The sequence below is a fragment of the Tachysurus fulvidraco genome, chromosome 14 (genome assembly GCF_022655615.1).
Source record: "Tachysurus fulvidraco isolate hzauxx_2018 chromosome 14, HZAU_PFXX_2.0, whole genome shotgun sequence".
In the NCBI taxonomy this organism is placed as follows: Eukaryota; Metazoa; Chordata; class Actinopteri; order Siluriformes; family Bagridae; genus Tachysurus; species Tachysurus fulvidraco.
This window is the reverse complement of record NC_062531.1, coordinates 19,222,785-19,235,195: the sequence shown is the minus strand read 5'-3', so window position 1 is coordinate 19,235,195 and position 12,411 is coordinate 19,222,785. Positions and strand designations below refer to the sequence as shown.

General features: G+C 37.8%; 1 protein-coding gene across 3 annotated transcripts in view; it reads right to left on the bottom strand.

Annotated features, from left to right (window-relative positions):
• Window positions 1–412: 412 nt before the first annotated feature.
• Window positions 413–12,411, bottom strand: part of prickle2a (prickle homolog 2a) — a 38,947-nt gene continuing 26,948 nt past the window's right edge. For all 3 annotated transcript variants that reach the window (XM_027167220.2, XM_047799950.1, XM_047799951.1), the window contains 6 exons: window positions 9,201–9,314; window positions 5,620–5,757; window positions 5,212–5,415; window positions 4,583–4,769; window positions 2,998–3,951; window positions 413–2,833 (listed from right to left, as the gene is read on the bottom strand). In XM_027167220.2, coding sequence (XP_027023021.2) covers window positions 1,950–2,833; window positions 2,998–3,951; window positions 4,583–4,769; window positions 5,212–5,415; window positions 5,620–5,757; window positions 9,201–9,314 — 2,481 coding nt within the window. In that variant the 3' untranslated portion in view covers window positions 413–1,949. The remainder of the gene's footprint in view (window positions 2,834–2,997; window positions 3,952–4,582; window positions 4,770–5,211; window positions 5,416–5,619; window positions 5,758–9,200; window positions 9,315–12,411) is intronic.

Sequence of the window (12,411 nt, the reverse complement as noted above, 5' to 3'; positions counted from 1 at the left end):
TTCGCAACATGACAAGAAACCACCTAGTGTGGACGTGATATTTAAGCCTTATATCATGTCCTCTGCATCACAATCCATTGTAATTGCCTTCTCTGGCATCTTATTATTACTGGATTCTCTCTACTTGGAAAAATACTGCAGGTGCATTTGTTCTAAAATCACTGCCCTTATAAATTTTCTTCTTCTTATTTTTATTTTATTTTAATTTATTTTTCCCAAATTTCTTACTCTTATTTGGGGCTTGGTGGGCTCAACAGGTGGATCAAGGGCTTGCTGGGTTTGAAACGTGAACATATATTTCACTAAACTGCAGTTCTTCAATTGATCATTTTCGAAAGGTTAAATAAAAAGTTAAATAAACAGAACATTCAAATGTGCACTAAAAATGAGCATGTACATTTACCATTATTTCCAAGTTGTCCTTAACTGCTGTTCTATGCAAAAAAAATAAAAAATCCAAAGCTATTTGAAAATTATTATCATAGTACTAGAAACTTATTATTCCTACAGCTACTACCGAGCTACTGTTTCAGCAGTGCTGCAAAATTAGCAAACACTTACTGACCAATTAGATCTGAGAATTCAACCACGCTGTTGGTAAAAATGAATAAATATAATATGATTCATGTATTATGTTTCAATAAACTTTTATATTGAAAAGCCTTTTACTTTAATTCATTTTCAGAGCACTTATATAATATTCCATCACATCTGTATCAATCCATCAAAACATCGGAAACCTGATCATGAAACATCCATATGGAAAGAAATAAATACCTAAGTTTATTGATAATTGAAATATTATTTAATTCAGATACAAGACATGAACTGGGGATACATGCAGTTAACGCTCTACAATATGATACAAATAATGCTTCTGAGGATACAAAATATAGAAATATTTAAGACTATATTTACATAACATTTACAATACTACAGCCATGACTTATATTACTTTTGAAAATCACTGTACATACATATAATTTAAAGATAACATTATTAAAATGTGGACTTTGGAAAAAAGTATATTGCATTTAAAACAGGACTATACCAAACATTGCTATTCTCAAAAGCAAAGGTAAGTTATTTTAATATGTCATTGACAGAACAGGGTGCAAGCAATTAGAACAATGGAAACAATAACTAGTATATGGGTCCAGATGAACTGGCTCTCAAATAGACAATAAAAGATAGAGAGACAGATTCAAAGAGCGAAAAAAGAAATTTTTACCTTGAAGCTGGGGCAGATTAGATTTGTATTTAAAACCAAGTCCCCTCAGTCTTCGTTATCAGACTTCATAATCAGTATTGACAGATCAAGCCACATGACTGAGTTAGCAATCCTGCACTCCTTACACATACAGTTACACAAATTTAAGACATTTCTGAATAAACAAGATTAGAATACAATTGTTATGAAAGCCAGTTATCATGGTAACCCACCAATACCAATTCTTGACTCAAAGCAGTTCCCTCGGTGCACATCAAGCCTCATTCCTATTTTGTATCAAACCACCGGTACATTGCACATCCTTATTGCACGTTTCTACAAGTGAACTTAAGTGTTCTTGAATATACAATGTTTAATGTAATATTCAAATTGTTCACACATGAAGTCATCTTGTGTCACAGTAAACAGAGAATATAATGTCCAGAAGACATGATCAAGTTTTGTTGATTATGATTTGATCATGCTTATGTAAGATTACAATCTATTAAGTAAGTTATTTGAATAAAGTTACATACTCAGACATAGCGACTGACAGACACTACCTGCGTTATGAGATAATGCATTTCTTTGTGCCGTCTTCTGTCACAGTAAACAGTGGAAATAAGTTCCAGAGGACATCATTATGTTTTTCTTGTTTATAATTTGATCATGCTTCAATAAGGTTACAGTCTAGACACAAAGAGACACACCCCACACTCACACAGGTACAAACTCTCTCTTATGAGATGATGCAATTCTTACTCTTTCTGCGTCTACGCGTATGTAGCTGGGAGTGACCACTCATCATAGTGGGACTATAACGCTGCCTCAATTCTTCATTGTCAAGATAACGCACTTGCACTGGACGTGGGATAGGTTCTCCCATAAAGTAGCCTTCATCATCGGATGCTTCTGATGAAGAGGAGCAGGTGGAACAAAAGTGATCATCACCTTCTGCAAGCTCTCCATACCTGCCCAGGTACTGTCCTAGTCTTGGACCTCCAGGGTCCTGCAAGGTCAAGTCAGAAGTGGTTCGAGGGCAAGGCCGGAAAAACTGCTGCCTACATGCATAATTTCCCCCAAAAGGGTCACGAGACATCCTTGAGGGCAACCGCTGAAAGTCATCATGGAATCTCTGAACAGGGTCACTAGGGTAGCCCTGGTTTTCAGCAGCCAAATGAAGAGCATTATCAGAACGTGAGCGGCGGGATCGATGGTGGCCTTTGTGTCTTTTATGACTTTTGCGATGGTGTTGTTGCCTTGGCCGTTGTTGTCGTGGAGAATCTTGCGTATTAGCTCGTCGTGGTCGTGGTGTCACCGAATGAACGTTTCCCATGCTCCCTGCAAGTCCCATGCGACCTTTGGCTGGCTCATCAAAGCTGAGACCTCTAGAGGAATTCCAGTAGAGTTGGGGTGGGTACCTCAGTCTGACTGGCATTCCCAGATCTGCAAGAGGTCTAGGGACTGATGACAGGGATTCAGTGCTGCGGAACTGCATGGATGAGTTTAAGGTACCCATTGCACTTTTCTCAGACACATTTACACCGGAGTCCTTGCTTAAATCAGGCATTGAGAAGCGAGAAAGGTGCTCCTGGCGCCTTGTAGTCCCATCCAAAGAGTTTCCTAAATGTGGACAAAATTACAGTAACTGTTGGGAATCTTTTTAAAGCTAGATATTTGTCATATAATTACCGTGACATATTAGAATTTTTAACACTTACAGTAAAAAAGTAATGGAAATATATTTGATTAAGAATAGTTTGAGGATTGAAAAGGAATTGAAATACCTGTGGCATAAGAAAGGGCCAGTGAGTCTGCAGACCCCCGTGGTGTCTGCTCAAGGGGTGTCAGTTCACCAAAGCTTGGGCCAATGTGATGTCTACTCCTTAGAAGTGGAGGCCTCATCTCCCTCGGGAATCCTTGCACACTGACACTGCGCTTGTCCAGGAACCCAGCACCATGACTAGATACTTCATTGAAACTCATCTGTGTCTTTAGTTTGGGTGGATGGAACTCGGTTTCCTGCCCATGATGCATCCAGTTTTCATTAAAAGAGTGGCCTCTCAGGGCTGCCATTACAGGTGGCTTCTTGGGATTACTGCCTGGTTGCTCTTTGTGCCAGGACTCTGGAGGGCTCACCACTTTGGGCGGTTGGCTAGGAGAAGGAGGATATGGACTCCGGATACTGCATTGGCTCCGTAGCTGATGGGGATTTGGGGAAGGGGAAGGATCTCTTTGATTGGACTCATAGGAGTATGGCTCATCCCTGCTCATCCAGACAGACTGCTTGCGGTTCAGGCTTGGTGAACGACTTGGGGTCCTACTTGGGGTTCTTGTTGGTGTGCGGTTTGGGGTACGACTTGTAGCCGGGCTGGACACACTTAGCAGGTCCATTTGCACCACCAAAGAGTCTGCCTCCGCTGAAAGCCGCTCACCTGTTGCAGATGCTGAGCCAGTTGATGGCTGCCTGACACTTTCTGCCTTGTTATTTTTTGCTCCCTGCTTGCCAATTCGTGCACTGCGTCGTGACTGGCGTGAACGGGCACTCTGAAAAGCTGAATCAGAGGAGTCTGACAGATCAGGCTCATCTCCCTGACTGCAGAGGCGAGAGCAGTAGATGAGCCCCTGCTTTGGCAGAAATGGACGGCCCAGCAGAGACTGATGACAGCGAGCACAGCAGAAACATTCTTCAGTGGCATGCCAGTGTTGACCCTCATATGCCATTTGTCCTTGGTCTATGCCTAGGGGGACAGATAAATATGAATTTCTGTCCCAAATCCTGTAATATGATGTAATATGATATCTCATGTGTAAAGGTGCATGTAATAGAAAAGCATGTCTGAAAGAGAAATGTGCATGCAGTATTCAAAATAATATAATGCTATTTCTGCCTTTATTTTTGTTTTTTTTACCAAAGATCATGTATGCTATTTTTTTTTTTACCAAATATCGTATGTGCTATTTTTTAATACTGTTTGTAGTATTAATGTTAATGTTCGCTCTAAATAAAAATAGATTTTCTGAACCCTTTATGCTAATACCATGCCAATTCATGCCAACTCTTTATCACTGTCAAAAATTCTACTTTGACAATGTTACAGTCATTGATACACATTGATACACACATACAGCTAATGATTAAACTTCATCTTTTTAAACAATCAAATGTTCCTAAGAACTGTTTTCAATTATCCACCAGACCTCACAATGAGACAAAAACACAAGCATCTGTCTAACTGACAGTAATTTTATCTACATGATAATCTGTACATGTTTTTGATCAGTTTGATTTATTTCTCTGACTGCTACAGATCTGTTTTTGCCTACTTTGAAAAAAAAGGTGAGGTCAACAGAGATTACTGTGTAATATACCTATATGTTTTCCACATGCATCACAGTACTCAGCATAGAGTGACTCGAAACAGTTGCAGCAGTGAGGCCGTCCCTCACGCATGATATATCGCTGGCCACCTAGTGGAGCTTCACATTCATAACAGCAGAAATGTCTCATGTGCCAGTGCCTTCCTTCTGCCTCCGTGCACTCATCTGCAAAGATAATCTATAGACATGGTAGGAAACAATGTTAGAAAAGAAAAAGAGAAACCTGCGATAAAGATCAGTAACATTTAAAACCTCAACAAAGTCGTTTTGTGGAGGAGAAAATCTTTGATACCTAATAACACAGTCTTTGTGATTTCTTTTGTTTTTTAACCAAAACTTTAGCACTTAGCATGAGTCTGACATTCCCTGCTGCAATATTGATAGCCCAAAAATGTTTTTGGCTAAAACAGTAGTTCTGGGTTAGTGAATATTTGAAGAAGTAGGGCCTCATGGATTAAAAGTTTTTGTTTATCACTGAGCTTATGGTTTTGGGATTAAAAGGAGGTCAAGGTGGTTGAGTAATGGGGTGTGAAGTTTGATTAAGCTTGGGGTCTGTTGAGAGGATTAAATCTCAGACAGGCATGACTTATTTGCTTGAAAGCTGTTGCAGTCAGACTGACCTCATCACAAGCCGAACAGCGTGGTTTGAGTCGCTCAGCATGGTGGCGGCCACAGTAGATCTTTCCATCCTGATGGAAATAGATTAGATCCACCAGCAACTCAGCACACATGCAGCACACAAAGCAGTGCGGATGCCAGCACAATCCATGACCCACACGTGAGGCAAATACGGCAATATCTCCTCCATTTATTTGGCCTCCACACTAAATCATAAAAAGGAGCAAAATTGTATACAACAACAACAACAACAACAACAACCAAAAAAAGAATAAATTCCAACAAGAAAACAAGCAATATATTATTGGGTATTATTAAAAATAGTTAAAAAAAATAGTACAATTATTTTAAATAGCAGTCAGATCAGGGATAGTTTTGATTGTGATTTTTGATCTATTATACTGTCATACTTGTTCACAAACAGCTCCATTTATGGTGAGAGGGAGAGGGCGGACGGTGCCTCGGCCCAGGTTGTCTCTTTTTCTCTGGTTGCTAAAGATCATCAGTTCTCTCTTCTCTTCTTCATCCAGTGAATTACAATATCGCACCTAAAGACATCCAAGAACAACCCTTTTTTATCATCATCATCATCATCATCATCATCATCATCATCATCATCATCATCATCATCATTTGCATCAAGTACCTTTTAGTATTTTGTTGTCAACAAAGTTGCTATAGCTCAACAGTTTCATTTTCTAACAAGCAACAACAGCACTTATATCCTTAGAGACCATGTAACATGTTAGTGCACTTTACAGAGCCTCCTGTACCTCCTCCCACTCAATTTAAAACTGCAAATAGGCAAACTCACACCCCTGTTACTTCCAAGCACCCCCAAATCCTTGAGGGAATCACTATATATACAAAATGTGTTTCAAAATAGAACTAGTTATTGTTCTATACACTATCAAATCCTAACATAAATATGTTGGTTTCTCAGGTGCTTTGACTCCACTGAGACTGTCTTCGACTAAATGTTCAACCAAACCTGAACAAAACATATGGGCTAGAAATCAGGGATGTAACATAACAAATGCTATCATTACTGTAACTGGTTAGTTATTCTCAATTATACTTTAGTACATAGTTTACAAATAGTATAATCTTAGTGTATATATTTTAAGTGCTGTAACAGTAGTTTTCCACACTATTTTCCCTCAATCAGCTGTTTCCTTATGTCTTACATGTCATACATTACACTTTATTTCAGGCAGTGTTGATTGGCTGAGGAGAATGATCAGTCCCATCACATCAAATTGTGCTAGAAAACGTGCATCAGACCTCACAACACCTAGAACCAAATTCTTTTTAACTATTAAAAAAACATAAAGAAAAAAAAAACCCACAACACAATCCATTTATCCATCTTCAAGACTTTTGTATTTGTTTTTTTGGAATTAATTATTTGTTCAGATTTCAAAACTCCTATGTATAGTTGTATTTACTGTGTTTGCTGTTATTTGTTCAATTAAATTTTTCTTTTATCTATTATTTGCATTTGTTCTGTGGGTTAAAGAGAGTATTGATTAAAAATTACTGCTAGAGGTATTTATTCTTAACATTAGCCCACAGGATACACAGAGGGCTGGCAACAGTGCAGTTATAATAATGCCATTATAACATTCCTGACTACATCTGAAAGAGCTTTTTGTGATGAAGATGAAGAAGTTTCGTGTCATGTCAGCTTTGCTTGCCTTAACCAGTCAAAATATCAGCAATCAAGAGCTCTACATCTAATTTGAACGAAGATATTGAGGTATAACACATGCATGCATAGCTCACTCTGTCAATCACTGTACCTGTCTAGCTAGCAATAGCATTAATGGTCTGTTGTGAGAAAAGTAGCTGTTAATTGCAATCTATAGTAAAGCTATATTAGTTGTAAGATAGTTAGTTGATAATTTTGATATGCATTTTTTTCTTCTTCAGAGAAAAACAGTACAATGAATACATCTTGACAAGTAAGAACTTGACAAGGAAAAACAGAGGTGTGATTCAAAGGCTGCTAGTTTGTGAAAGCCTTTAGTCCATTACTATAGTTGGATATTCAAAAATATAATCCATACAATTTAACCAAGCTGTCCAGATATGTCCAAATGTGAAGCTGAGAATCTAGGAAGTGGTTGCAAAGCTCATGGAAAGCATGATTGCTGAGATGAATATATAGTCATCTATATACTGTAGATACCACTCCTGATTGTTGGACAGCATAACCACAGAGTTACATTGGGGTGCTGAGGCAATGACTGTGGAGAGTGATAAAGATAGTGCAGTTGAGGTTCAGTACAGCTGTTCTATTTTAAACACTAAGAATGGGTTGATGAATCTACCCAAGCATCAGCGTTGTGCATGCCACCTCCTTAATTTGGTGACTATTCTGGATGCATCCAAAGCAGAGGACAGCAGGTATTTATGTGGGGTATTTTATGGTAAGCATTATACAATAAAACCAGATGGTCTGCCAACAACACTGACATTGTGCAAGAATGCAAGCTGCAGTGCAATCAACCAAACAACCCTAGATGTAATTGCATGTACTGTGCTTTAGAGAGAATGAAATGGATTATAACATTCTTTTTTTTCATCTATAGGATAAATACTGCTGAAGTATAAATACTGCCATTCTCTCTGAATACTGCTCTGCGATGAAGCTTGTAACCATTACTTTGAACATCCTTCAGCCAGAAACAAACACTCACATGAGATCCCACCACCTGACTTCTTGATTCAAAGCTCAGAAAGATGTAAGTTTCAGTCAAGGTCTGTCTTGCTTTTATTTACACTCTGCAGCAGGGTCTACAAAAGCACTTTTAGGGAGCTTATTGAACCTCCAGAACTCCTAAGTGCAATTATTCTTCCCACTTTCAGATATCATTTACAGACAAGGTCCACATCATTAAAGCAGGTAAAATCTGATAAAATAGATATTATGCCAAGTTCTGTTAAAAAGTCACATCATTTTTTAAAGGTCAGCCGTCATGCCGCATTTCACTGTTCTGCTACTACTGTGTGGGTTTGTGTGGAGTTAAGCTACCTCTTTAGTTATATGCCGACTGTACAGTCAGACTGTGAAACAACGTTAGAAAATTCAGGTCATATGAAGTGCTTGTAGTAAATGGAGCAACACTTATGAAACAGCTTTATCTAACTTTATCTAACCATCTCATAGTTGCTCTATATCATTATCCAATGGATACATGGCTTATGCCTCAGGAGAGATGGAACTGCTTCACTCATATTCCCTTTGGCAAAAAAGTTAAACGTCAGACTGAACACACTCTCGGATGTCTCTGCCGCATGCGAGCATCTTTTTTTACTTGTCCTCACCAACACCTAATTTATCCCTGGCTGGACAGTACACATTTTAAGAATCAGCTCATAATGAAAAAAAAAGGTAATGTAAGCTCATTATTGTTGAGCCTTTACATTCAAATAGTGGCAAATCTTTTTTCATGTGCATGTTAAGAACATAATCAGTTAATGCACAGTATATGTTAGTATATTCACTTCAGTGTAGAATCTCCAGTTTGTGCTGCATGCTTAAACTTTGAAGCTAAATTTTAAAGTTAAGGTACAACGTTCCTTACTCATAATAGGATGCAAGAATTCAATAAGCTGCAGGAAAAAAAATTATTAATACCACAACACTGATTATTATACATTTTCAAAGTTAGAAGTCAAAAAGAGAATTCCATTGTGTTTTGGTTCTGAGAAAAAGACATAATAAGAAAGATGACACAAATGTAAATAAAATTTTTAAATGTAAAGTGCAATACTCACTACTAGAGCTATGCTTTACTCATGCTACACTTTTTGGGAAATAACAATTAAAGCATGATTTTTTTTTAGTACTCTTTCCACCTCTACTAGAAAGCCATTAAAGGCTTGTTCAAATAAAATTTAAAATCTCTCATCGCTTGTATAATTGTTGGTTGCAAACCAGATTCCTGGACCATAATACAAATGCATCAGTATGCTGAGCACTGACCTCGTTGTCATGAGGTGGAAGCTGGTTTAGGAGCTGCTTAATGCGATGCTTCTCACCGATGCTGTTCACGTAGGGGACCTTATCTTCAGGTAGGAAACTGTAATACTGGTGAACCTGTGCATGTAAACACACATAAACACATAAAGACACAAACACACACACACACACACACACACACACACACACACACACACACACACACACACACACACACACACACACACACACACACACACACACACACACACACACACACACACACACACACACACACACACACACACACACACACACACACAAACACATGCACGAAATATGAATTGAGGCACTCATAAAAGTATTGTTTATTCAAATGAATTTAATGAATGTCTACCAGAAAAAAAGGCTCTACACATAGTATACCATAAACAATAGTAACATTACAATGTTTTCAGCTGCATCTTCATTCCACAAAAAAAAAAAATAAAAATAAAAAAAAAATCTCAATTTATTCTCATTTAGCCATATACCAGGGTTGAAAATGTTAACAAAAAATTAATATACAGCCTGGCAGCATCTTATCTCCTTAGATTCTTATTTCCATACATGCTAGCGGCATCATACATCATATAACTGTCTCAGCAGATGTTCTGGCATAATAAATAGGAAACATTACATGTTCAGGTAAACAAACCAAAGCACATACCCACAACACATCGACTTCCTCACCAAGTCGCTCCATATAATACAAAAAGCTCACCAAAAAACAAAGAAATCAGAAACCCATTTCCTTTTTCTATCCCTCCATCTTCCCTTTTTACAGCTGCTCTGGTTCCCGATGCCTATTTGTCATTATTGCAGAGACATGCAATCAAGTTGTCAGAGAAATCAAGTGTCCACACTTACAGAATAAACAATGTAATTCGAAGCTTGTTCCTTTTTTTAAAGAGGAAATAATGCCTTAAATGTTGCCGATAAACAAATTCCTAAGCAGAGAATCTTAAGTACAAATTTTCCTGAAAAGGGACTAAAAAGGTTTGCTGAGTCTAAATAAAACTGAAGTCCTTTAGTAAGTGTGAATACAAAATGTCTTATAGCTTAAAAATACCATAAAATAAAGCCAGAGGAGGTCAATTGGCGTACATGGATTTGTGTAGGAATTCAAATCGCTGTTTGCGTTCTTAAAAGACCAGAGTGATTTCTATGGTTATAAGAGACAGAAAGGAAAACAAAACAAAACAAAACCCTGTTATTGCTGCAGGAACTGATTGCAAATTGATTGCAAAACTGATTGTAAAGCTGCTGCCCATGAAAAAAGGATGAAGCAAGATTCAAATGCTACACACACACACGCACACACACACACACACACACACACACACACACACACACACACACACACACACACACACACACACACACACACACACACACACACACACACACACACACACACACATTCACTCAGACTCCACAGTAAGACCTCTCTCATTTGTTGAAAAAATGCTATTACATATGATAAAAAATGACAATAACGTATGTGTAACCTGTATTCACGGTCAAGCACATTTGCTGAAATGATTAGCTCAAATAGATGCTACGATTGCACACCGAAATTGAGTATAAGCACATTCATCTCTCATCACTTTGTTCGTCTGAGATTCCTGCTATCAAATGCGCACTGGTTTCCAAGAAATTTCTGTTTTGAGACCTGCAATGATATTGTGGCTGCCTTTAATAAGTGGCAGGATGATGATCCTCAATAGGACTCATTTCCTGCTTGTGTGTGTGTGTGTGTGTGTGTGTGTGTGTGTGTGTGTGTGTGTGTGTGTGTGTGTGTGTGTGTGTGTGTGTGTGTGTGTGCGTGTGTGTATGTGTATGCCTGTGCGTGTTTGCAAACTCTATCAGGATATAGTCTTGAGCTTCTTTCAACGTAAGCTCACAACTCTGCTCCTCGCTTGTGGGTTGTCGGCAGAGAGCTGTATCTAGGCAACCAGAACTGGTTTATTTAGTGGTTGAGTGAGGTAATTGGTTTGGACAGACAAGGGTTAGCTTATGACTGTGACTCGGCTGATCAGTATCTGTAACTTTATCTCTATCTACAGCTCTCTCTTTCTCTTACACACACGTGCGCACACACACAAGCAAAGAAATATGTATGTATGTATGTATGTATGTATGTATGTATGTATGTATGTATGTATGTATGTATGTATGTATGTATGTATGTATGTATGTATATGTATGTATGTATGCATGTATATGTATATCGGTGTAGATAAATATAAATTCTACCTCAGGAACATTACGGAGCACAACGCAAACAAACATTCAAACACTCTTTCACACCTAGGGGTGATTTAGCGTAGTCAATCTGCCTACCTGCATGTTTTTATGACAGTGGGAGGAAACCCACACAGACACAGTGAGAACATGCAAGAATCCACACATACAGTATACTAAAGCTCAAGGTTCGAACCAGGAACCTCGGAGATGAAAGATGGCAACAGTTAATCTATCTATTTGCATTACATGAGTGTTTATTCTTTCCTTCATTCATTTATTTTCAGCAAACACTTTATTTTGCTTAGGCTTGCAATGGCTCCAGATTCTATCCCATGACCACTGGGAATAAAAAATGTAGGTAATACTCCCTGCATCCCAGGACATCGTTCACACACACAACGTATCCCACCTATTGTCATATTTTTTTAGGAAGTGGGTAGAAACCAGAGATAATGGAGAAAAAACAATGCAAATAAAGAATAAATAAAATCCAGTAACTTAGGAATGAGCCCAGGAACCTACTGGAGCTGTTTGGAGGCAATGCTTCATGCTGGATGAGGTCATAAAATGTAATTTATTATAAGTTTTATAATTAAAACAATAATCTATTTTCGATTTTATAGATATAGTATAAATCCCATTAATAAAAATTCAAAGTCAGTCAGATTTTTTTGTAGCTGTAAGAATATACATCTTCTTATATATAAAATAGAATGATATATAATTATTATTTATTTTATTTTATTATTTTATTATTTCATTTATTTTAAAACAGTGACTGTCATGATTGAAGGTGATTAAAGGGGATTAATGGTGAATTTTTTTTATTTCTTGGGCTCAGGTAGGCTATTTTAAGAAACAGTGTGTTTGCAAAAACACTCTTGCCACTGATGTTTTTTTAATGAAATTACATATAAGCCTCTGGAAATCCTTTGGTAAAACTGAA